This window comes from Telmatherina bonti (genome assembly GCF_933228915.1).
Source record: "Telmatherina bonti genome assembly, chromosome: 2".
NCBI classification, from domain to species: Eukaryota; Metazoa; Chordata; class Actinopteri; order Atheriniformes; family Telmatherinidae; genus Telmatherina; species Telmatherina bonti.
The window spans coordinates 17,245,478-17,272,595 of NC_136620.1; the positions used below are offsets into that span (position 1 = coordinate 17,245,478).

General features: G+C 38.6%; 2 protein-coding genes across 3 annotated transcripts; one reads left to right on the plus strand and one right to left on the minus strand.

Annotated features, from left to right (window-relative positions):
- Positions 1 to 1,221: 1,221 nt before the first annotated feature.
- Positions 1,222 to 5,503, minus strand: LOC306767786 (cytosolic 5'-nucleotidase 1B). Of its 2 annotated transcripts, XM_079255910.1 has the most exons (6): positions 5,391 to 5,503; positions 4,623 to 4,754; positions 3,937 to 4,072; positions 3,717 to 3,839; positions 2,402 to 2,532; positions 1,222 to 2,327 (listed from the first exon to the last, which is right to left on the minus strand). In XM_079255910.1, exons 1-6 carry the CDS (start codon positions 5,424 to 5,426, stop codon positions 2,082 to 2,084), a joined length of 804 nt encoding a protein of 267 aa, XP_079112036.1. In that variant the 5' UTR covers positions 5,427 to 5,503; the 3' UTR covers positions 1,222 to 2,081. The 2 variants fall into 2 exon arrangements, with proteins under 2 accessions (XP_079112036.1, XP_079112037.1); XM_079255911.1 differs by lacking the exon at positions 4,623 to 4,754 and having other exon boundaries at positions 5,391 to 5,485.
- A 195-nt stretch (positions 5,504 to 5,698) lies between these two features.
- Positions 5,699 to 27,118, plus strand: LOC306766835 (GRAM domain-containing protein 4-like). The gene is made up of 20 exons (XM_079254685.1): positions 5,699 to 5,833; positions 11,938 to 12,159; positions 12,248 to 12,353; positions 14,250 to 14,370; positions 14,467 to 14,534; positions 14,611 to 14,743; positions 14,896 to 14,921; positions 15,233 to 15,324; positions 15,401 to 15,492; positions 17,470 to 17,518; positions 19,845 to 19,916; positions 20,006 to 20,049; positions 20,138 to 20,247; positions 21,247 to 21,401; positions 21,630 to 21,647; positions 22,488 to 22,635; positions 22,751 to 22,844; positions 24,444 to 24,534; positions 25,284 to 25,352; positions 26,987 to 27,118. The coding sequence occupies exons 2-20, from the start codon at positions 11,974 to 11,976 to the stop codon at positions 27,092 to 27,094; spliced, it is 1,782 nt and encodes a 593-aa protein (XP_079110811.1). The 5' UTR covers positions 5,699 to 5,833; positions 11,938 to 11,973; the 3' UTR covers positions 27,095 to 27,118.

Sequence of the window (27,118 nt, forward strand, 5' to 3'; positions counted from 1 at the left end):
ATTTTCAATGAAAATGTAAAAAGTGTAAAGAATGTAAAAATTCCCCAAGTTTTTTTCTTTTTTTTTGCAGGAGTGTGTGCTTCATAGACTCCATCTCCATATTCAGTCTGAGTGAAGCTTTTACTCTCTGCTACCACCTGTTGGTCACTGTCAAACATTACAGGAAGGAACTGTGGATGAAGAGGAAGAAGAAATGTATAAAGTATATTTTGTGTGTTGTTGAAACTTTTACTGGCTGTACCATTACATTAATAAACAACTATATGAAACTAATGACACTGAAAGCATCAGTAAATTAAGCTCTGAATCAAACTGTAGTATGTTGCATTGTTGGTTGAAGTTATTAGTGAAGACTCTTCTGTTGTAGTCTGTAGTTATTTAATTTCAATAAAAACAAAACAAAAACACAGAAACATTCATTCAGTAAAACTAAACCAGCTAGTCTGTACCAGCTGGTAAAAGTAATAAAAGACAGCACATCCATTGCTCTTCTTGGGATATCAATTTAATTTTGTAAATTAATTTTATGATTTAAACCCCACATCCTAAAACAACTATGAGAAAAACCAAAGAAAATACTCCAGTTAAACCCTGATTAGTGTACCTAGTAAAAAAAAAAAAAAAAAAGACAAATATTACAATAGCAACATGGTTTCCGATTCCAGCCGTCTCCATGACATCCACACATTTACAAACACAAAAAAACTTAAAGCAGTTCCACATCCACATAAAACGGCATAAGAAGAGAAAACTACAGTAAATTATTTCATCAAATTGTTGCATCTCTTTTAAGAAACAAAAACAGTCATCAAGGAAATATGTTGCCCATCTTATCAGGAAAACACAGTCACTCTTATTGGGCACAAAATTGAACTTAAACCCAGTTTACTCTCCAAACTTCCATCTTGTCATGAGAATATTATGAACCTATGTGCTCTTCAGGACTCAGCATACATTTGCACCAAAAACAAAGACAACTTGCGGTAAATTCAACAGTAAAAGTGTCTTTAAAAAAATAGGGCACAAAAAGAGATGATCCTCATCTATTTTAATGGAAAGTACCTGCACATACACATTACAAGGAGGAATGTTACAAGAGAAAAAGAAAGATAGTTTACTCAAAGTTGTACAAACAGTAACTTAATCCACAGCTCAGTGTTTTAAAAAGTAAAACTTTAAATGCATGCATGCTGTAAAAGGTAAAGAAACATGATTGGCTGAAAGACTGTGATGTTTGGTTAATAAAACATTGTTTGAATGAGACATTTTCAGATCAAGGCTGTATTCAAAGTGAAAACCCTTCAACCATTTTACATGTTTTATTTACTTGGTAGTATTTTTTCAATAAAGACACATCAGAAAATACAAACATAAGGAAGTAAATTTTACAGCTCTTTCAAATAGAAACTAAACGCTGTAGGAAAACAAGACCTTCATCTCTATTCCATACTGAAACATCTGAACATGGATGAATCTACTGTGACACCCCTACATGTTAGGATTGCTGCTTCATTGTTTATGTGCAGATCATTTATGACTCTGTCTCTGTAAAAGAAGCTCTGGTCAAGATGAGGTTTACAGTGTGGACCGCTTGTTACAGGTGATGCTTTTGGTCTGAGAGCAACATTTCTGCCATTTTTTGAATCAGTTGATGAAGACAGCTAGAAAAGTACTTCCTGGTCATCTAACCAGACACCAAGCAACTGGCAGTAATCTTAGGTATGATGGCATCTGTACACCCTTCTTCCTGACTTTCAACATTTGAAAGTCCCTTTACACATAAACATCAAAACCACAGGGATAAGTTAAAAAATCATTAACCCTACCATTTAAAGTACATACTTGATTACCTGCAGATTCCACACAAACAATCCCATCAGCCATGAAACACTGCTTTAGATGAAGAGTCCTTACAAGTATTTTGACTTTGATCACTGGCTTACTGGGGAGCAGTCTTTTTAAGGCTGAACAAACAATCCCATTATCTAAAAGCGGTGCTTAACATGAAATACCATCTGAGAATTTGGCAGATTGTTTTCAACACGGTAAAGTTTCTTTTGGAGGAGTCGATTGTAAAGACATCAGTCCTCCAGGCTGCTGAAGCCATGGCTGAGCAGGAAGTGAGGTCGGAGCAGGGACAGGATGGGGCCGTGTGGCGCCCCAGCCAGGCAGTACGCCTCGTCCACGCTGACTCCAAGAGACCGCAACGCCTTCAGGGCATTCCCGCAGCTTTCCTTTCCACCGTGGGACGTGACCAGTGTGATGCAGATGGGGCTGTCAAACATTCGGAACTTCTGACGGATCTTTCCAAGTTGAGCTGAAAAATGCTGAAGAGAGAGTGTAAGTTTCAGACATCTTCAGCAACATACAGAAAGTAAAGGCGACATGTCGGCGTCTGTACCTGTGCAGCTTGTCTGCTTGCAGACGTCGGGCTGCTATCGGGCTGACTGACGGCATCCTCGCAGAACAAAACTCTGAGCTGGTCCGGTGGAGAGGCGGCGCAGTTTTCAGCCAGCAGTGCAGAGAAAAGACCTGCAGGAAACAGATCATCGTAACCAGAGCAACGTGAGAATTTACAATCAAGCAACTCAAAGAGTTCATTCTTTAAAGTGAAAAGAAGAACCAACTCCTGTCAGGGAGTTGAGTCTTTAGAAATGGCAAGACTTTATTTTGATTGTCTTCCCACTTAACAAGTTAGATGCAAATGTAATTTTAAATCTGAACGGACATGATGTTTTTAATTCAAACTGAATTATTCTTCTATTATTCTTTTATTCTAATTATTAATCTGCTTTTAACTGTCAGTAAGACACACTGTAAATCCAGAGGAAAAATATGGAACAGCCTCCCTCTGCAGGTTAGACAGGCTAACTCCCTCACTGTTCTTAAAAGCCGTTCAAAAACACATTTTTATTCTTTGGACTTTTAGCAAGACTGAGTTGTCATCTGTGTCCTTGTATTTTATTTTTAACTGTTCTTTTTAATGTAGCTCTTATTTTACCATTTTATTGTTATTTTATTTTCTTAAGCTATTTTTGTTCACCTGCTGTTACTGTACAGCACTTTGGTCAGCTGTATGTTGTTTTTAAAGTGCTTCATAAATAAATATGGTATGGTATGGTAATTATTCTAAATATATTACTCAAAATGAATTATGATTAATTCAATCATTCTGAATAATCCATGAAGTATTTTTCCTCCATGTTTACAAGCAAATATTATTTCTGAATCAAGGTTAACATGGAAACGCATTTAATTCTGCATAAGACCTTGGGGTCGGGAAGGACTCTGATTGGACTTCACTGAATGAGACTTTTTATTTTCTCTCTTTTTACATCATTTTGTCATGCTGACATAAAAAAATAAAAAATTAATTAAACTTTAAGACTTGGAGTGCTCAAATGATTTAACACATTCATAGTGAAATTAATTAAAGCATGATAATCATAACAATGTTGAAATCATGAATATTTATATTCAAATAATCGTAACAGGAAAAATCTAGATTTGTGAAAATACTATTTATGGGACTGGTTTCTTCTGTTTGTTACTGTTTCAATCTGCGATCCTGAGACTCATTGGATTCAAGTTCTAAGTTGAAAATACTCTTTGGTGTGGACCGCTTCTTCAGCTGCGACATCTGGAAGTGACTGGCAGCACGTCATTTCTTCATCAACACGGCTTCATACATGACAGAGAAGAAGAAACTTCCTGACCTTCCTGCATCGCCTGCAACACTTCGTTTTGATCCGTCGACAGAAAGAGATGCACGTTATTTTTCTGCAGATTCTCCACGAAATCCTCCTCGCTAGAAAAACAAAACCTGCTAACTTCAAGACCTGCAACACAGTAGTCACGACATCACCACAGGAAGCTGGCAAAATGACACAGTGGTCTCAAATCTCCTCCAACACACAAAGGTCAACGTCTCTTTACCGTGATGCCTGGTGCTGCTGATGATGCGGGAACTCTGCCGCTGCTGTTGGCAATCAGTGGTGATCAGAACGACGTCAAACAGCAAACACTCTGCAGGATTTTCCACCAGCAGACGTTTGTTCACTTCTTGCAGTGCCTGCAGAGCAACATGAATAACATCTTAATATTATTGGCTCTTATTATGTCTCACTACTTTTTTTTTTTTTTTTTTACTTCTATTTCATTTGTGGCACTGAAAAAAAAACCACATAAAAACATATATATTTTAATATAAAACGCTAGTTTTATATTATATTAGTTTATTTTTTTTCAGCAAGTTTAAAAAAAAAAAAAAAAGCACATTTGATGATCAAGTGAGTTTTATGACAGCAGGAGGGTGTATGAGGGATTGAATCAAAATAAAATGTGTTCTCAGTTCAGAGAAAAGTTGTGTTTGAACAGCTTTTGAACAAGGAATATTCTCTTTTTTGTTGTACATGTTTTTCCATGTACACGCGAGGGTGAGTACATGTACTTTCATGTGTGTGTGTGTGTGTGTGTGTATTTGATTAGAAGTATTGGGAGTTTTTAAATGTGTAAAGCACTTTGTGCTATGTGTTTAATATATGAAAAGTGATTAATAAATACAATTAGATTTGATTAATGTTAAACAAATCCATCAATTAATATTAGTAGGAAAGTCAGACCTGCAGAAGTGGAAAAGCCACGCTTCTTCCATAGACACCATTCTCATCATCATCATCATCATCATCCTTAGATCCCGATTCAAACACTGCACGAGATGTTATTGCCAAAACCACTGCATGGTCAGCATCTTTCTGCACAGGGAACACAGAGAATGTCTTTTCTCTTCTTTTGGTTAAGTTAAAGTCAAATAGGCCATCAGAGATCCGAAGATTAAAATCTATGGGTACATGGTACAAAAAGTAGCAAATTCTGTTCATTTATAAAATACCATTTACTGGAATAGTTCAATTTATAAAGTGCCAACTTATAGAGCTCATCTACTCACACTGTGGGATTTGTTTCCAATTAGGATGCCTTAATAAGTTTCTTAGACGGTTCTAATAAAGGTGTCACATCCTTTATCCAGACTGCACATGATGAAAATGTTTATTAAACTGATAATAACAAATAGCATGATGATAACTTGAATGCAGATTTTAATTGTGAATAAAACATGTACCAGAGTAAGATATTTTCGTTGTAAAATATTGATGTTAGTAGTAAAATGCATAGTTAATAAAAGGCAGTTAGTGGAAAACTGAAAAAAAATAAAATAAATAAATATATATATATATATATATATATATATATATATATATATATATATATATATATATATATATATATATATATATATATATATATTAGGCGGGAGCGTTTTCGCGGGCATTTGACATTTTAATATTTGGAAAGAGACAAGTAAATGACCTGTATCAGGTAGTTTTTACCTGTTTAACATCAGTGTTCTTGATGGTGGAAACCATGCTCACAGTTGGCAGGTTTTAACCGGTTATTCCACAGACCTACACTGTCAATAATGCTGTTACTCTCACAAACTAAGACCACAGCAGTCTGTCTGTTTTGGTTCCGCCTGACCCTGAACCTTGACGTTCCCTTTAAGAGCTTGCGTAATTGCGTCACTTCCTTTAGACACCCGCTGGCCACCCCGCCCACAGCAGTGATTATTGTGTTAGGTGGAGAAACACGGTTCAGTTTGTTCCACAAATCTTCATATTTGGATTAAATCTTGGGGTAGAGAACACACACAGTGATACAAGACTGTGGTTCGGTTTGGAGCGTTTGAGTAGCAGACTTGGTCCTGTTTACAGTGGGTTTGAATCGCAAGGAAAGGCAGAAGGAGGAGAAAGTTTGCTTCGTCTTCTATTACTCGGTGAGGAACTTGCCAGTCCACGCTTTTCTTCTTTACGTGCTGTCATTATTCTCTTAGTGTTGGTTTATGTAGGTGTGCAGGTGTGTCCAACCTGGACCCCGCGGACCCACCGTGTTCCTTCAGTTCCTTGAGGTCGGTCGTTAGGCTGGATTTGATTGGCTGTCATGGTTAGGTGGGAGGGGTCCTGAGGTAATGGAAAGTGTGCTAGTAGACAATAATGAACTGCTGTTGATTTAGTGATTGTTTGCTTTTTCCACAGCAAAAACCCAAGCATCTTTCTTTATTCTTTTTAATAAATTAAGGAAAAAATCTAATCTTTTAATGGAAGTCAGTGAAGCACAACTGTACTTTGACAGATTTTCTCAGTAAGGCATCAAAGGCTATTTGCTATCCATTTGGATGATACCTGTATTTGGGCTCTCCAGCCAGTAAAAGCCAGTCCAGTGTTGACTTCCATCTTATTTCTTGCCATTTCATTTCTCTATTTCCTTTGACGATGTCTTCTTACATGTCTTTGATAAATTAGCCATGGTGCAGGTTCAAAACAGACAGTGTGTTGATGTCCAGTTGTGGCTGTATGAAGTAAACAAAGCTATAAAGTGACAATAGTATCAGTGTGTCATCCAAATATCAGGAAATCATATTTATAAGATCAAGAAGTTGCATATTGCTAAATTGGCCATGTATCAGAAAATTGAAAAGTTTAAATATGTCTTAATTTTCTTATTACCATTTGTTCAAATATTAACATGTCCTTCAAAAAATGTACTCTCTTTTAGTGCTATAGGAATGTATTATAAGCAAGGTATTATAAAATGTCATTTGAACCACTTTACTAATTCTACATGATTTATAGGCCAGAAGAAAAGCTTCTGGTTTGCAAAGTTTTTAGCTATTTAATTAATTAAAGAGATTTGCCAAACATCTGATCATTACCTGATTTCTAGAATGACTGGATGATTTGTGATCATGTAGGCAGCATAATCTAATAAGTCTTTTTCTGACAATGGCAACTCTTTGATGGTACATTGAATTTAACCCCAATACTCTGTATATGTCCTTTTAGACCCATACATCTGATCATCTGTTTTTTATTAAACAAGAAAAACATCTTTGCATCTGTATGAAAAAGTTTGACTTCTGTCATGTTAATGGAAGATATTGAAAAGACAGAATTGACAGAGTTGTCATATGAGTGGAGCATCAGCAGTGAGACCATCAGCAACAAAAGTAAAAACTTCAGCTTTTTTGCTCCCACATTATCAGCTAAGACCTCGGGTGCCAGATATGTTTAACAAAGACGTGAAAATAACATGAGGTTTTGTCACTAAGAACATGCTTCTACTGACCAGTTTCAGTTTTTCAAACTTCTTAGAAAAAGGAAATTCTACATGCTTGTTATCTGCAAGCCAACATTTACAACTGCATTTTTACTAAAACCCAAAGACATTTTAGACATTGCAAATGAAAGTATATGAAGTTATTCAATATCAACATCTAGAAAATATTTTCTATTTTTAAAATACATTTTAACATATTTTATTTGTTTTACCATCAACACATGTAGAAGTTTTTGAATGGCATTGCTGAAGTTCAGCTTCTAAAGTGATTGTCTTCCAAGTGGATGGTCAATGGTTTGATTTTATCTAAGTGCTGAAGTTTTAACCTAAAACCACAGGAAAAGAGCTGCAGGCTTATTGAGAACATATTTATTGTAAGAATCACAGCATGGGTATGTCACTGAATAGGTGAATGAGAAAAAGAGCTATGTAGGACTTGGGTTACATGAAAACAATACTATACAAGGATGGGAGATTTGCCATCTTAATTAAAAGATAGTAAATAAAATAGATGATTTGTTTGGTTATGCCATATAATGGCCAACCAAAAGTTGTTCTTATAAGTTGATTATAGGTTATGTGTATATTTTAAATAAACAGTTGTTTAAATTGTTTTTAAGTACTTTAAATACACAGTAAAATGAAAAATGTTTTACATCTCATTTGCAGACAATAAAGGCAATTTCGGTTAGTGGAATTATGTTGAAACATGGATAATTATGATGGTGATAAGGTGAACTGACATAAATAGATGACACTGGTCATCATAATGGGCATGGATTTTGTTTGACTCCTCATCTCTGCACTGTAGTTTAACAAATACAGACACAATAGCCATACTAGGGGGAAACACGCCAGGCCAGGTTGAAATAAACCAGAATGATCCTCTAAATGGGTTAATCCATTGATTTTTCTGCTGCTTATCCAGGTCAGGTCACATTAATTTGAAGCCCTGAAAAAATGTGATATAAAAATGATTAATTTTGGACCCTACTGTTCCTACTGCTCTGTCATAATTATATTGATGCTGCTGGACAAGATGAACTGTATTATTTCTAGGTTGCACTAGATGGGACAGAGAAAGTCTTAACTTTTCCTCTTTAAACCTTTTCATGACCTGGAACAAGAAGACTTTTAAACAAACCTGAAACCAGACTGACATCCAGGAACCAACTTTGTAGTTTTTAATAGATATCATAAAGGTACAATAGCTTGTAGATAGTCTGTGGGCACATTCACATGAGCCCTTTTGATTCAAATCCTAGGAGAAATGTGAATCTATAATTCTGATTCAGATCTCGGAAGCAGAGCCGTTCCACTTATAAACGCAGGTCTGTTTCCAAACTCCAAATGGGACACCCTCCTATAACTAAGCCGAGTCCCAAATCGGCGTACTATCCTAATGTGAATGAACCCTAAAATCCCATACAGAGATGGTCAGCTGTTCTGTAAGTAAACAAAGTGTCTGACTTTCACTGCTAATCTGTCAGTGAGTCAGTGAGTGTAAGACTGAGCAGAGTTGAGTCAGTCAGTCTGTAGAAGACTGATGTACAGGCTGACATTGTTTCTGCCCAGACCTGATCAGATAATGTACTATCATGTACTGTCAGACCTGTCAGACAGCTTAGTGATCCTCAGGTTCACCACACCCACGTTCCTCCACAGACCTCTAGAAAACAGTCTGTGTCTTCACTCTGGGTTTAAGATGATGCAAGCACAAATACTGTGCCTTGATTAAAAGCTCTGCTCCCTCCTTTCTAATATTCTGTTGCATATGTCCTTATGCCCCGTGTTTAGTACAAAACATTTAGTCAACATTGAAACAAACAACTGGGATTTCAGCTCACCTGAAGTTTAATCAGACGGTTTTTCTCAGTTTGGTTTTAATATTTTTTTTCTCAAAATCAAAATCAACTAATTCCATCAAACCTACAAAATCTTCAAGAAACTGATAGATGCATGTCTTCAGCTATCATCTAAGAGATGAATTCCATTCCTTACTTTTCAAATGTAACACCAAACCTAATGTGGTGACAAAACTAGTTAATGGACGTTCACTTGGGTGTTCTTCTCTCGCATGACTATTCACTGTTGTGATAGATTTGAAAGTGGAGTGTATAACAATATCAAAAGTCAATAACAGAAAATGCAAGATATAATAAAAAAGAAAAACTGCATTTCTGTTGATATCTAATCACTTTATTAGCATATCAATTATGTTTCTATGCTCAGAATAAAGTGAAAATTCTCTGAACTTCAAAACTGCAGTACCAGCCTTGTTTAATAGGTACTAGAGCACTGTTTGGAAAAAGTAACACCTTAAAAGTACCATAGAACAGCACAGATATCTGCTCAGTCTTCTGTTGAAAGTATCACAGACGAAGACAGTTTGTCTATAATGTTGAAGTAGTTAGTCATCCCTGCAGCTGAGGCCACTGGATCCACTCACAGATTAAAACATGTTTATTTATGGCGGGAATTTTGGCCAATGACGGCCACCATCTTTTAAAAACTGACCTTGGTATTTGAATTGTTATGCCTGTCTCTACCTCTAGATGTCAATAATATGTGCACACTGCTTTTGTAAGATAAGTTGTCTTTCTGATTGAGGTCAAACTGGACCATCACTTGTTTATTTTCTGGAAGGGGTTCCAGGGGTCTTTGGCTGAATGTTTGTTTATATTTCTGCTCCATTAGCCTCAAATCTCACAGCACCATGCATTTGGTACCAAGAGAAAAACACAATACCTTCTATCTGAGATATAGATAATATTGCTACAGCAAAAGTAAATTAGCAAGACTATATATCTCAAATGGAATAGTTTCTTTACATTAAAAACTTAAAAAATGGTGTGTTTGTGCAGGAACGATTAAATACTTGTCAAAGTTTGCAGTCTTTTTAGTTTTCTCATCTGTATAACGTAACATTTAGTGAATTCTGCTTAATTTGTCACATTTTGCTGTAAATCAAAACCCAAGTCAGACACAATTACAAAATTGCAAATGACACAACTTTAATTTTAGGCTGTGAGACCATGACAGTCTCATTACCTGGGATATATGTCATAAATTTTAGTTTTGTTTCTTTCTCAACTGTTTCTGAGATGTTTTCTGTGTATTTATGTGCAATGCAGATTTATAGATGTTGTGAAACAGTTAACAGGAAGTTTTAGTCTGAATATCCTTTTTTTTTGGTCATTCTATGGCTCCAGTGGGGGCCATAAATATTGACTGTTGGAAACTGAGGTCAAATAGATTGTAGCTGATGAGCTTTTACCAGAGTTGTGAACAATTAGCACAGCAATTAGGTTTTAGAAGTTTCTTGGAGACCAACAATCAGAATCTGCCATTAGGTTTTATGGTCCCTGTTTCAGTCCATGGAGTAGATGATGAAACATTTCCTCCTCCCTGAGTAAACACTATAAAGATGTCAGAGCTTAATATCTGATTTTCTGCTTCATCACGTATGCGCTGATATGCTGAGAGCAGACTAGATAACCAGTAGTTATGAGGTCCTAAATGTTGTATAAAAAAACCCCCAAAAACCTGCAACTCAGATTCATTAGGAGACAGAAACATGTTTTTGTTTTCTGTAGTAGTCTCAGTCAAGTTTTTTTTGTTTTTTTTAATGCTTAAAACTCCACACTATGTTATGATATTTTCGGTCCATCTTTTTTTTTCTTTAAATGTTTAAAAGCTTGTAAAAGCGTAAAAGCCTCACCTTTTTGGAGCATTGTCAACATCCAGACATTGTTTTTCATTACAGCCTCAGTTGTCAGATTGAGGATAAGGCCAACTAACAAAATTTATTGCTAGCAGTAACTTGTAGAAAAAAAAAAGAACCACACAGATAAACAATGACCAAGCCTTTTCTCATCTACAAATCCTCTCACATCTTGGCCTTCCGGAGGTCAAAAGTGAATAAAAGTATTATTGTGGATCATCATAGTGGATTTACCATATAGAGAAACTGTACCCAAAGTTGAGTCCTGGAGATCTACTATCCTGCAACTTTTAGATGCAGCCCTTCTCCAACACATTGAATCAAATTAATACCTTATTATCAGGTCTCTGCAGAGCTGAAAGACATACAGATGAGGAAATTCAGTCATTTGGGCTCATAGCACTCCACCAGCACCTTCCTATGATGTCCTCTAATGTTTGATGTAGTACTTGTCTGGTTCACACTCTCATATGTAAATCGCATTGGATAAAAGCCTTTGCTTAATGACTGTGGAATAGAAAATAATTTCTTTCAGGTGTGTTGAAAAAGGGGCATATCTAAAGATTGCAGGGTAGTAGCTCTAGAACCGGACTTGGGCACCCCTTATTTAGAGTGTCTAAAAACTCTATTTTGCATCTGGTTTGTAAACCTCCATGGATGAGATATACATGCCTGGAAAACTTATTTACTTTACCCAAGGGGCAAACTATAGATCACAATTCACCCCACAGAGTTACTCTCTACCATTCCTGAGAAATTGTTGATAATATGATAAGCGATAGGACTCTGCGACACCAGTAAACCAGTGAAGTTTTAAATGTTAATGATGTTATGGGATGCAAATGAACTATAGGTGCTTGTAGATGAAGTGGTGGCATTGATTTATTCAGGGACTTGCTATATTCTAGTGACAAACCTTTTGGAAAAAAAAAAAAATCTGCATCCCTGCCAGCATGACTTTGGAGAAGCATAGTTATTTGCAGCGTTTGTTTCATTATATATTTTACCTCCATCTTATTTTCCTTTTGTCTGCATCTCAGGTATTCATCATGTTCAGGTAGACTTTAGCGTTCACCATGTTGAAACGTCTGGACAGGATCCGGTTCCGAGGCCAGAGACGGGACGAGTTCCTGGATCTGGCGGAGTCTCCCAACACATCCGACACAGAGGGCAGCGAGGATGTCGTGATCAAACCTCGCACCTCCATCAAGGAGCCAGAGGAGATGAGGGAAGCTGAGGGGGAGCAGCAAAATGACGTCCAGGTTCATAAAAAAAAAAAAACCCTCTTTATTTACTCTAATTTAATTCAGTCCAGTTTCTCACAGCTAACTTTATTGATTCATGTTTAAGGCTGGTCCAGGATCATTTTCTGCAACTCTCCAAGACGATCCAAGGACGGATTTGAATGAGGTCAAAGGCCACCTAGAAATAGCTTTGTTAGAAAAACACTTCTTACGTAAGTATTCCATGAATGGTTTTCTAATGTATGGATGGCTAAATAGATGAAAAGATTATTTGGTTATGCCACTGCTGGATTTTATTCTCCCATCCAGAGTAATGAGTGAAGTGTCACTTTAAGCACAATCTAACTCAATGTTGATTAGACCGTGTTGACACAGTTGCTCAGTCATCAGATCATCCTCAGAATCAATCATCCAACAACACAAAAGCACACCAGCTAGTCAATATTTGCCATGTTACGTAACTCCCAAATGGCTATTAATAACATCGCAGTCCTCATCTGACATACGCAGCCTTGCACACACACCAGCATATACACACACACACAATGGTGACTGATGCTTCCTTTCTTCATAGTGCCATGAGAGTAAAATAAGCTTGTCAATATAGCATCTCATTAGACTTTCTTTTCTTGCCTTTTGTCATTTAGTCTAAAGCCTCCATTTCTTCATAAACCCACATTAGATAACTTATACTGATGATGCGTCAATGTTCCCCTTGCTGTGGCTCTAGATCATTATGTTCTGTTTGCGTTAGTTCTTTGTTAAATAGACTGGTTTCGGCAAGTAACACAAGGTTGTGTAAGTCATCCTGCATGTCTAAGTCATAAAATGCAAGGAAGTCCGTGAAGTCCTTCATTTCAGAATTAAAATCAAGGCAAAGTTCAAACTTTGAATATCATGGTAAAAAAAATTACAGTTTTATAATAGTTTGTGGTCCAGCTGAACATCTGAACCACAGAGCGGTGTTGACCTTTCCCGTACAGTTTGTTTGGCAAAGTGTGAATGCTTATTTGGAATCTGGTGCAGACCAAAGGAAGGAACTCTGATCTGCTGGAAAACCAGCGGTCTCAAGAGGCATTCACACGCAGAAAGTCCAGACGACTTGGTTAGATGGGCTTGGTTAGAAGCAGTTTGTACTTTGGTTTAGTTTGCCCTCATACTGCATTGTACCAGTAAACCAAACTGCCTGGAAAAAGGTCATGCAGTGACAACTTCTACTTTTCTCAACTCGTACTGTCCAAAATCTCCACTGAGCAAGAAGAAAAAAAGCAGAAAGAAGTAGAAAATGTGACTGATTTATTGGCCAAGACTGAATCCTTCTCCCTCAACCAGCAGTTTTTCTCCAAGTAACCAACAGAAGAACACAAAGTTTATGCTGTCTTGGGGTTTTTAATACAGTTCACCCCACAATCTGTCCGCTGTGATCAGCAGGCAGTAAGCTATCTGACATGTTAGGACATGTCCTTCTGCTCTGCACCAGTGTGGATGTCTTGAGGTTACAAAAATTTATCCCGGCTCCGCTGTTGTGGTGAACAAGCTGTTTTCAGTCCTGGCCAATCAATGAGCTGGATTTTCTTCTTCCTTAGTAATTTCAGTGAAAGTCAGCCTTAGTGACCAGTTGCTCTAACTATTGACATTGCTCAGGCGGTTTGAGCATTTTTAGCAGCAAGCAGAGTGAAACCAAACCAAAGTAAGGAGCTGAGTCTCCTGGACTATCCTGGTATGATGTCACCAGAATTATTCAGCATTTAATGATTAAAAAGTTTACAACAAAGTTCGACTGTCACCTGCGTTAAGGAAGAGTAATTTTCTCCTACTTCTTATTAGAGTATTAACGTGTTAAACTTCATGAGGGGTGGGACTTTGTGAAAAGGAAGTGGGATCACCTCCTCTGGCTAATGACGGACTTTAGCTGAGGCTTTGACTTAAAGAGCTTTTTAAATCCACCAACTCTTACGAGGCTGCAGCTGGTTTTTATTTCAGTTCCTCCTTCAGACTTGGTCTTCCAACACTCTGTGGCACTCTGTTTAACCTAAAAGAAATAACCTGAGTGTGAGTGGATGTTGGTTTTTAACGGTCCGATCACGTGTCAAATCCTTCCACTTCAGAGGAGGAGCTGAGGAAACTTAGGGAGGAATCCCACATAGATTCGCTGAAACAGGAGCTGGAGAAGGAGCGCTGCAGACGTTTGGAGCTGGAGCAGAAGATCAACGAGGCCTTGAGATCCAGGTGAGTTATTTATACATGAAGGCATTAACAGGTGCATCCAGCAGACGGAGCAGCTGCTTCCTCTGGTTTTATACCTGGACTGACTTCTGCTTGCAGACTTGAAGACTCACCGTCGCAGACACCTAAATCCACACCCCCTCCTCTACCTGCAAGCAGCAGTACAGGTGATTTACACCTCCTTACTTTGAGATTTTATTCCTCTTCTCAATGTTTTGATTACGCTCTTTTCTTCTCCATCAGACAAACAGAAAGAGACGCTGTCCAGCAGTGTCCTGAAATGGCTCTACGATCGTTACGGCGTTTACATCGAAGACTTCCGCTTCCAACCGGAAGAGATGACGGTGGAGACAGAGGAGCCACTGAGTGCCAAGAGGTGAGAGTTGCCACATTTTTACAATCCAGTTGTCTTAAAGGAATTTGGATAATAATCAAATGATTAGAAGTGAATGGAAAACACAGGATACTGTTTTTATTCAGTTGTGCCTGTTTGAAGATCAAAATAATTATTTTGTTTTTGATCCACAGGCTGACAGAAAACATGAGACGGCTTAGTGAGTATTTTTGTGTCACATATAATGTTATGTCACATTATCAGCATGGGAAGACACACTGATACAAAATTCAGATGTGCAAATTAAATCCTAGAAAACCCAATGATGAGCCCTTCTGGGACTTTAAAGCTTACCAAACAAAAAAAAAAAAAAGCTGATCCACAGGGCTTCTCCGTTGTTTTGATGTATATTATTAAGAAGAAATCACACTATATTCCCTTAAGTTTAACATTTCAAACAGAAGTGACAGCTGGACAGGTGTGATGTTTTCTTTGTCCCATCTCTTTGCCTGTTTGTTGATGTTTTTCTAGAACGAGGATTCAGACCCGTAACCAACTTCATGCGGAACCTCTCTGCCTTATCCAGCTGGTACTCTGTCTACACGTCTGCCATCGCCTTCATTGTGAGTTTCTCCAAGCACACTCATCACACACTAATGTTTGTAAACACACAAAAAACTGTATTCATGTCCTCCACAGGTGTATATGTATGCAGCATGGCACGGCTGGGCCGTCCCCATGTTCCTGTTTCTTGCCATCGTTCGCCTCTCGTTGAATTACCTGATTTCCAGGTCTGTCTTCATCTTTGTTCAACCAATCACATGGCTAAACACTGACTAAAGGCTGACGGGATGCTGTTTTAATACTTATCTATACTTGCATATTTATTTCTGAAGTAAAGTGATAACATAACTTTTAGCCACTAGAGACACTAAACCTGTAACCTCCCACAGGCCACACAGCACTATCATAAAATAGAAATTAAAATGAAACAAACAAAATTAGACTGTTTCAATCCATGTTTTTGCAAAATGTTTAGGGAGACATATTAGCTTTGATCTTTAGCCGATTATCATTAATTAGTAGCATTTAGCTGCTGTTTAATGCAAAATAAGGACAGACGTTTACTGCAACGTTCTGCAGCTATTCAGGTGCTTACTGTCATTGTTTTGATCAACACGGGCTGAAAGATGTGGAAGAAGTACATCACAATTTTGTACGTTTGCACAACAGACAAAGACTTACCAGTCTAAAGACCGAATCATACAGAGAGTTTGCATCCACACCGCTCTTTCATCAGACTCCAATGAGTAAATTCTTTGCCAAGGTGGACTTCTGTCTTTCATCTGGTGCGATCCCTGTCCCGCTTTCTCCTTCTGTCCTCCTCAGACATCGTTTTCACCTTCTTACTTCAGCCATAACAAACTATCAGTCGAAAATGAGGAAAAAGTAGCACAAAGCAGAACCCTCTGTATTTATAGAAGGGGAGTTGTAAAGCAAAGTGCTCCAGATCATATGATCCCATGAGACAGATCCACTCCTGCAACGTTACAATGTCTGGTTTTTGAAGACCTGCAATGTTACCCTCCACTTTAATGGTGGGGGGTGTTAGGGGAGCACTGGCTTACAAAAGGCTAAGAATCACTGATTTAAACATATAAAACCTAATTAATCACCTTAAGTTCCATTTTCAACAAGGGATACAGCTTGGGATGGGGTGGTTTGGTCGTGTAAACCCTGATTTCTGTTGTTTTCCACAGTCACCGTACCCTTACCTGGAAGTTGAAGTCTGAGTTTTCTTGTAAAGAAATTAATATTTTACTGCTGCTTTACTTAACATACATTTTGAACATACAACATACATTCTTGAGGGAATTTTGGCAACTGTTTAGGGATCAGCAGAACTATTGGATAAAATTCGCCATGCTGTTATGCTGGATTAAAATGTAGTGAAAGTTGAACAACAGGTTGCAGTTTTCAGTGGGAATAGTCTCATGAAATACTGCTGTGTATTTAAGAACAAAACAAAACACAAAAAAAAGAAAAACCCTGGATGTTTACCGCATCGCTCAAATACAGAGGATGCGTCTCCTCAGCGCAGCCTGGTTTAAATCCCAGCCCATGGTCCTTTGGAGCAGGCCACTCCCTCTTTCTCTGTTCAATCTACTGTCTCATAAAAGCAACTAAATGTTGACATTTTATGACCAACATCCCATGATTAAACACATTCCCCAAGAAAAAAGGAGGTTACATAATTAAACATCAAATTAAAGAGAAATATCTGGAAAACGTGGGGAATTTGGGGGTTGGGAGCCTTTAGTAACAGCACAACTTTTTGACTGGAGAATTTACGATTTAAGATTTTGCTGTGGAAAACAAAAAGCTTCTTGTAGCTTATGTGTTTGGAGTATGGGGATCTGCTAATTTAACTGGCTCCAACCACACTTAAACCTCGCAATTTTTCTTTAACGTCTCCTTCAGCTCTGCATCTTGACTGCAGCAGTTCACTTTGTCAAGAACAAACCCTAAGAAAATGATCAGGGTTTTGTAACTTGTACACAAAGTGCATATTCATGGCCTCCCTACCTGACAACCAATCAGATGAACAGCGGGAGAACAGAAATGAACCATACCGTATGCTGGTGTGTCAGGATTCAAAACTCTGTGGATTCTTACTGAAAAAAAGAAACATTATGAACACAGACTGTATATTACTTCATTTAAATTGCCCATTGATGTAAAATGACTTCATGATACTCTGCTCTCAGAGGCTGGAGGATCCAGTGGAGCATCGTACCTGAAGTGTCTGAACCAGTGGTGAGAAAAACCCCCTTTACTCCCGTTTACTTGTTTATTTGTTTTTCAGCAATGACCTTTCAACATTAAAATGTTCAACAACCTTATTTACTAAAAACTTGGGAGAAAAAATGTAAATAAAACCAGAATGTGACGACTTATAAACCTCATCACCCATATTTGGTTTCCAGTAGATTATACTGAGGTTAGATACTAAAAGTGAGAAATTTCACCTTTTCATGGAAAATAGTAACTCATTTGAATCTGATGGCAGCAACACATCTGTAAGTTGGAACAGGTTATGTTTAGCATTGTTTAGCATCCCCTCTTCTTTTAACAACTGTCTGTACACATATGGGAAGTGATGAGATGAGCTGATGGAGGTTTAGGAGAAGATTGTTGTCCCATTCTGCTCTGATGCAGGATTCTATCAGCTGTCCTGGACCTTCATTTTTTTTGTTTCATGATGCTCCACATGTTTTCTATAGTCAAAGGTCTGGACTGCAAGCAGGCCTGTTGGGATGAATGCAGTGGTTAGGCATCGCCTTGCTGAAATCTGCAAGGCCTTCCCTGAAAGAGACGTTGTCTGGATGGGAGCAGATGTTGCTCTGAAACTGGGATCACTGACTTTGTGAGCCACCATCCTGCAGGTTTTTAGTGTTATCCTGGTACAACACACTTGACTCAAATGAAAAGGTTCTCCATTAACTTGTTGTCATCTTCTGCACCTGTCTGTTAATGAGCCATTGATTTGGGTGAGGTGTGTCACAGCAGGAAACCACTAAAACCTGCAGGATGGTGGCTCATGAGGACCGGAGTTGGAGACCCTTCCTCTAAAACCTCCATGCGCTTTTCAGCATTTTTGAGTTTCACAAATGTAGAAGCTTCCCACTCCTGACATGTTTTCCACTTTGTCTCAGACCATTTTAATGAGCTTCGGTCCAGAGAAAACAGCAGTGTTTCTGGATTCTGTTCACATCTGTCTTCTTCTTTGCATGATACAGCTTCAACCTTTTTTAGTAGATTCAAGTGTGAATAATGTTTCGAGGCAGTCATTTCTGGAAGTCTTCCTAAGTCCATGCCGTGTTTTCCAGCAGAGAATCAGCTGGTTTTTAATGCAGTGCTGCCTGAGGACCCCAAGATAAACAGCATCAAATTCTTACCTTTAACCTTGTTCCATGCACACAGAGATTCCTTCCAATTCTCAGGATCTTTTGGAGATATTTTACACTGTAGGAGCTTAATCTTTTTAAAGTCTTTACTTAAAACTATTCCACAATTTTTAGACAGTTTGGCTCAGACTGGTGAACTTCTGTCTATCTGCCTCTAAAAATGCTTCTTTAAACCCAGTCCTGCTACAGACCTGTTGCAAGTTAATTTAGTTTTCAGATGCTCATCCAGATGTTTTTGATTTGTACCAGTTACTGTTGTTTTCTGGTTGCCATATCTTGTTTAATTTGTGCAGTCTACCAGGGCTTTCCTAATTGTTCCTGTTGGACCTGTGCACAGGATTACTGAAGTCCTGTCCAGTCTCTGCTTTTCTGACAGATTATCAACAGCTTTGTGCCAGCTGAGGTCCAGCGTTCCTGTCTGTTTTCTCATTGCTAAGCAAATTACATCCCTGAGTAATCTTCTCTTTGCCTTGTCCATGACAAACCTTCTCCACATCTTTTGTTCAACTGGATGTTGATCCATATTTTGCTCCATGACCACCAATTCTCTCCTCACCCGACCTTCATTTATTCTGCCGTCGCCTTTCCGTGTATGACCATTGTTCTGTTTCTGACCGCACATCCAGATTTCAGATTGATGCCCCCCCCCCCCCCCCCCCCCCCTTTTTTTTTTCTTCAAATACCAGATTCGAGTTGCTCTGGATTACCCCCCATCCCCATGTGGTGGCACTGTTTTCACAGTGTTTTTGTTTCTTGCCAAAAGCCTTCCTCACTCACTCCTTTCAATAAATCTGCTCCTTTTGAAACACTTTCCCTTGTGTGTTGCTGAATATGTGGTTCCTCAGTGTTACCCGTTGGGTTTCCAGCCTTCCGTTGGTTCTGCTGTCAGCACAAATGAGCTAATATTTTTCATGGAACTGTAAAATGTCTGATTCAACATCTGATATGTTACTAAAATGGATTAATAAGATTTAGGAAACATTAAATTTGTTTTTTAATTACATTTTAAGCAGTGTTTGAACTTTTATGGTGTTGGGGTTGTATTTGATAAATGCCATAATAATCTTAAATTTTCTTGGACAAGTTTAATTCACATAAACACCACATTGAAGAAATCATCATTAACGGATGGCGTGCAGCTTACAACTCCACCTCTGTTTTTGTTTTTCTAACAGGAACCTCCAAAAGAAGACTTAACAGTATCTGAGAAGTTCCAGCTGGTGTTGGACGTTGCACAGAAAGCTCAGGTAAAACAAGGTGCACAATGGGAAGCGCTAATCTGCAGCCAAACACCTCCCTGAACAACAGATTTTGTTTTATGTCTTCATCCTTACAGAATCTGTTTGGAAAAATGGCCAACATCCTGGAGAAAATAAAAAAGTGAGTTTTTCTGCACATGTCTTATGTTGGACAGGAGTCAGGAACAGAGCTGCTAATACAGTGAGGGTCTGTGTGGGTTTGTGTGCAGCCTGTTCATGTGGGTGCAACCGGAGCTGACTCAGAAGCTGTACGTTGGTCTTTGGGCGGCCTTCATCTCCTCGTGCCTGCTGCCGTATCAGCTCCTGGGATTCATCATAGGTATTTAGTGGAAAAAAGAAGATAACATATATTTATATGTATAATAGCATCTTTTATAAACTTAACAGTTCTTCACAGATAAAATTAGAGATTAAAATGACTTGATGCATAAATAGAATATAGATTATAATTGATTGCAGGGCAGAATACTAGATAAAATACAAATCATAAAATTCATGTTAAATTGGGTAAAAGAATTTTAAAATCAGACCAGAGTGTCTTTGACCTCATATTTTCTGTGGCCTCTGGTCTGAAAGTCCTGTCAGATGATCTCAAGCTTCTTACAGGCTGATGTTTCTAAAGGATCATATAAACAAAAGGGTGAAAAGCTGAAAGGGCTAAAACAGAAGTAAGTTGCTCTCTTTACTTGGTTCTTGCAGCTGAGCTCTGTACAATCTGGAGCTGGTTAATGGGGTTTTGGTTGAGATAAATATTTAATCAGTCTGAAAAGGCAGAAACGTGACGTATCAAGTCGTATGGACATGGTGAAGACAGCTTGCTGAAGTTCACACTAAAACTGGAAATTCCAGGTTCTCACACTGATGTACAATTAAATCAGGTGTGTTTAATTAACATCACCTGACTGCTACTGACATTTTTAACTCCTATGAAAATGTTTTCATACACCACTTCCTCATTGGTTGTATTTACTCAATTTCAATACCTGATCAGGACTCAAATAATTTGGTATTTGCTGAAATGTTCAATTTAGCAGAACAATTTTTGGAGGGATTACTTTCCAAATATAGGTCATGCAGAAATGCCCATGAACAGACGCGTTACGTGTGTCTACTTCAATGTAAGTCAATGTTGCTCACAGCATAATCGTTCGAAAAATGAGAATAATTCACAATGTCTTACAAAGTAATTCCTCATTAATAAAACCCAGACGGGTCAGATTTTCCTAAGTAGATGTATAGACATAAATCTGCAGGTCTGTCTAAATGTGATTTATTATGTTTGTCCATCTGCTGAGTTTGTCTTCCTTCTCCTCTCCAGGCATATACGCCGGTATCAAGTTCTTTATCATCGACTTCATCTTTAAGAGCTGCCCCAAGCTGAGGCAGCGCTACGACACCCCGTACATCATCTGGACCAATTTACCCACCGACCTGCAGCTGAAGGAGCGCAGCAACACTGCACTGAGCCGACGGGTCAGTCCAAACTCCCAAATGCAGTCACAGACTTGGCAACAGAGCTGGTCTGAGGTCAGCGAAGAGGGACTTCTAGGTCCCGCGTGAGTCGGATGTCAGGGAAGATTTCAGCGCTGAGATGTCGGCTCTGAACTTATTGTCCTCATTGCAGCACGTAAAGCGAACGCCGACTGGATTGATGTGTCACTGCTGCTTTTAGTTCTGAGATGTTGTGTCTTTCTCTCTCAGCTGTCTGAGTGTGAACAGGTAGGATCTGATGAGTGTGTGTGTGTGTGTTATGTTTGAGTCATAGTGTGGAGGTCAGTCATGTGTGTCCTAGATACAGACATGAGAATTAGCTGCTTTTCCTTTGATTTATAGAACTCCTCCGTAGTGATGGCGTGTCTGTGTTTTGAAGTTCCAGTGGTTGTCATGGTGACACCCTGATGCTCTCGGGTTCGGCTGTCAGTAAAATAATTTCAACCCTGCTCCTTTTTAGATTTTGAAGATCCAAACAGCTTTCCTCCCTTCCCAGTAGCCGGTTAGGTCTCGCTTCACTTTTTTATTTAACCCATAGTTTTAGTTTTGTTCACAGATGTGCTGTTTATTCTTAAATCAGAATTTCTGAGTATTAGAATAAAAGTTAACTTCTTACACTGTGCATTTCATTCTACTTTATGGGAAAACAAAGCTACAGACTGGCAGGGATCAAAAGCTGTTTTGCGTGTCCTACTCAAAGGACAATAGCAAACTTGTCAATCTGTGACTCTGACCTTGAAACCCAGACTGAGATTGGGGAGAGATTGATGGTAAAAGCAGTTGAAACATGCTTCTACTTGCATGACGTTATGAAAAGCCAGAAAAAAAATAAACCCTCGTCAGTGAGAAGCAAAGAAGAATCAGACTGATGTCTAAAAAAAGGACAGGAACTTGACTGCTGAAGAAATCGGTGATAAAAGCAAATAGTTGTTCTATAGATGATTTGTTGCCTTATTTCTGGACTTATTTTTCTCTACGTGCACCTTGGAAGCAGGTAAACATATACCAGAATCACCAGTTTGCTTCGCTAATTCCCCGCTTGCCACCTGCCATTTCATCCCCGTTCAGGTTCCAGCATCAGGAGGGCGAGGCAGCGTCTATGCAGCGGCTCCTTTGGGTGTCAGCCGAGACGAGGAAGGAGGAAGATACTACAGCACCAAGAGAGGAGCATTTCATGAGGTCTTCAACCTGCCAGAGAGTGAGCGTCCTCTGGGAGGTAGTGGAGACACTAAATGCTTTTTTCTGCACTTGTTTTGGTGAAGTGACTTCACTGCCTGCAGCTGTATGTGGATGTGGTTTCATGTGTTTTAACCACTTTGGCATCTTTTCAGTGTGTGAGAACGGCTGGCGCTGTTGTCTCATCAACAGAGACAGAAAGACACCAACAGACTACATCCGTAACGGAGTCCTTTATGTGACAGAGAAGTAAGTTTGTCATACAGCTATGGAACAATTAGCCATGTTGAACCATTTATAAAGAAAATAATGTAATCATTTTGGCCTTCTAAAATGTGATAAAGCCAGTAACTTAATAAGCGTGTAATCATACATATTTTACATGCGCAGACTGACCAAAAATTGCTAAAACATCTTGTATTTCTGAGAAATGCTCATTTATTTATGTATAATTACATTACCAGCTCTATGACTTTTTCAAAGGTTTTTTTTAATGTTAACATAATAACTTATTCTTTTGGTAAAATAAATTTTACATTATTGTGAATTTATTGCTTTTGAAATGGCCAAAATTATTACATTATTGTTTGCTACAAACATTCACCCAACCCAGACTTCTATTATTTATTTTATTTTATTTTAGAATGAAGACACTTTATTCATTGGATTAAGCGGTTCAGAGAATGAATGAATGAATGAATGGTTACTTCATTCAGGCCACTTTGCTGCCTTACCTCTCCTTTTTTTGTTTAGAGCTGCCTTAATTCTTGATAGTATAGATTCAACAAGGTATTAGAAGCATTCCTCAGAGGTTTCTCCTCATATTAACATCACTCAGTTGCTGCAGATTTGTCTGCTGCACATCCATGATGTGCATCTCCTGTTCCACCACATCACACATCCCAAAGCTGCTCTGTTGGGTTGAGATTTGGTGACCGTAGCGGACAATGGAGGACAATGATTTAGGCTGCGTGACATGGTGTGTTGTCCTGCTGGAAGTATTTATCAGAAGATGTTACACTGCGGTCACAAAGTGATGGACATGGTCAACAAAAATACTCCGGTTGTCAGTGGTGGTAGTCAGAGGTCTAAAGTCTGTCAAGAAATATCCCCGACACAATAACAGCACCAGTAGCAGTCTGATGTGTTGGTCTGTGCTTCTATCTTCCCACTGTATTCTGATCCTAACATCTTAGTGTGGAGATGAAATGGAGACTCAGCAGACCAGGCAATCTTGTCACAATTTTATGAAACCTGGATAACTGGATATTTTCTTTGTTCTGTGTCATTCTCTTCAGAGATGCTATTCTACATTTGTTTTTGTTGGAACCAGTGCTTATTTGACTTCCATTTGCCTTTCTCTCACCTCCAACCAGTCTTACCACTCTCCTCTGACCCCAGACATCAACAAGACATGTTGGTCCAGACAACTGCTGCTCACTGGATGTTTTCTCTATTTCGGATTATTCTCCGTATAATCTAGATGGTTGTGTTTAAAAATCCTGGCAGATCAGCAGTTTCTGAAATTCTCTCGCCAACAACCGCGCCATGTTCAAAGTCCCCACAATCCCCTTTCCTCCTTATTCTGATGCTCAGTTAGAACTTGAGCAAATCATTTTAACCATGACTAAATGCATGGAGTTGCTGCAATATGATTAGCTGATTTCAACGTTTGCGTGAACAAGCAGTTGAGAAGGTATACCTGATGGTGACGGCTGGTTTTATCACTCGTGTGTCTCTGAGAATGAACAAGGTTAAATTTACAAATCAGCTTTCAAAAGACAAAAAGGGACCCTAAAGTAACAAAGTTAAATAGGAAGCTTAACTTGGTACCCTCTGTCTCCTCAGTTATCTTTGTTTCGAGAGCTCCAGCTCCAGATCTGGATCCTCAAAGAGAAACAAAGTCATCAAGCTGCTTGACATCACTGACATCCAGAAGGTGGGTGAAATCATGACAAGTGTTACTTCCTCTCTGCTCTTTTTCCTTCAGCTTTCATGTCTCGGCTCAACTCTTACTAACTTATTGGCCTGTTTAGGACTCAGTGAAGGATTCAGATCACTGAGCTGCGACACATCGATGCCTTACTGAATCCTAAATAGGCTACTTTCTTTGTGTGAAAAGAGTCGCAGCTTACAGTCGGTAATAATGGTGTTGTTTTCTTCTGACCCTGTCAGAGGAAATCTGTCTTTTAATGCAACTTGTTTTTCCTCCTCGAATGGGATTCACCTCACATTACAGTTAGAACTTGAACTGATGACGTGACTCTTGCTGGCCTCGCCTCGCTTCAAGACACAGGCTCCTAGTTACCAATTCTTTTCCATTAAAAGAAAAAAAAGGTAGCATTTGTTTTTAAATGCTGTCATAGTATCGTTTTCAAAGCTCCAGTATTGTGGTACTATACTGGTACCAGTGTACCGTGCAACCCTAACTTTGATGGACGTCCGCCCTGCATTGGGCTTGTTTTTATTTCACTTACAGACCTCTGTAGATAAGGAATTCTGTATTTGTACAAATGTTTCCACCCAGTGCACCACCTTTTCAGAGTCTCTTCTGTCTTTCTGGAAGTCTTTTAAATTGAAAAATCTTTTTTAAATCTTCAAAGAGCAGTAAGCGCCCACAGTGGTCTGCTGCTGGGAACCCCTGTAGTGTCATTCTAATAAAGTTTGTGTGTAATCTCTCCCTTGCAGTACAAGGTTCTGTCAGTGCTGCCCGGATCAGGGATGGGTATCTCCATAGCAACGCCATCCACCCAAAAGGTAAGAGTTCAGTCAGAGCAGAAATGACAGAAGTAGTTATGTACTAACCAGCGTATAAATACTTTGACCAAAATGTAAAGTACACTATTTACAGTTAAGAGCCTGTAAATGTTTTTGGTTTTTGATGCAAGAAGGAAATAAGTAAATGTGAAGAAAATCCTGCGAGGACAGCTGAACTTTATTCATGGTTGTAATTTACCCAAGAAGACTGAATGTTCTTCTCAAATCAAAATGAGCTTCAACAACTTATTACTTTCACCTCTTCCTGTACGTGCAGCAGTGCACGGCACAAGCAGAATAGATCTTTGCACACACTCAGAAGCAGCAGTCCTGGTATGTAGCACACCAACATGATGGGAAGAAACTCCGCTAACAGGCTCCAAGCCAGGTGTGTTTGGCATCCAAACCAAACATAGCATAAACTCCAAGAAATTATAAGTCCGTCTTTCTAAAACATGAGAACAGGACTTTAGATCTTCTGCTGTTTTCTCCATCCAAAGCAAACGGCACAAACATGGTGCCACATGGAAGTAAAGACTGCTGCCTGTCTACCTCATCACTGTGGGACAAAAAGCTGCAAAATCATGAATCAGGTCTTCATTACACTCTTTTGTGGTTAAACATTTTATTAAACCATTTCAGACTCTGACTTGTTTGACATGAATCATGAGTGTCCAGGAGGTTTTACAGTGAAGTACTCACTCTTTGGATGATACTATGTTGGGATGTACTTCTTTCTGGATCCTCATCGTGTTTCTACAGTGAATTAGGAGGTCATCCCTCCATTCTCTTGTCTCTGACCATTAATAGAGATGTCAATCATTAAACTTGGTAAATGGCTTCCTGAGATATTTACGTGCTTAACACTTCTATTAAAACATCTGTACAAATGCTCAGGTTCACTTTTTTTTGCCTCCACCTCTGGATAGTTCTTCATCAGACATAACTTCAGTGAACTGAGCTGCTATCCTCTGGTTTTCACTGAAAGTCATGACATTTTCTTATAGGAGGAGAAAACATTTTACATTTTCAGCTTTGGTCCAGGTGAAATTACTCTGGCACAGTAATGTATGTTTTGATTCTGACTCTTGTGTTATAAAATCACACCTCAGCTGTTGTTTGGGACCAAAATTATACATGTTGTGTTATGGGTAGCACAAAAGGTGTCTCCTCAGAAAGCGGTTAGGGGTGTTTACACTTATGCAAAAAACAATGTATGTTTGTAATCTTTTTTTTTTTTTTTTCTCTGGAAGATTTTGTGTGTGTTTTTAACAAAACTGTACAGATTAGTTTTTGCGTTCATAGTGGAAGCGGTTTGTGAAATTATTTATTGTGGCCTCATTTGTTTAAGATCACAAACATCTGGCTCTGTAACAAGGATGTGAACACTTCATATCCACTGTCAATAAAAAGCAGTTGGTCTTGTGAATTGTACTTTTTTTACCACAAAATTAAACTTTTTCTTTCTAATTTGCGTGGAAAACAATGACTTAGTTATTGTTTTATTATGGTAGAAAACAAAAAATGCATGCGTCAAAGCCATCCATCTTACATAAAGTGTGTTTTTAGCTTTAGCTTCTTTTCTGTTCAGACTCAACTTGATGCTTTTTTTTTTTCTTTCTGTTCTTTTGCAGCCCATGGTGTTTGGAGCAATGATGCACAGAGACGAGGCATTCGACGCCATCTTCTGTCAGTACACAAAGACTGTTAACGTGGCTACAGCCAATACTCCAGAGACATAGGTTGTATTTAAACCCATTAACCAC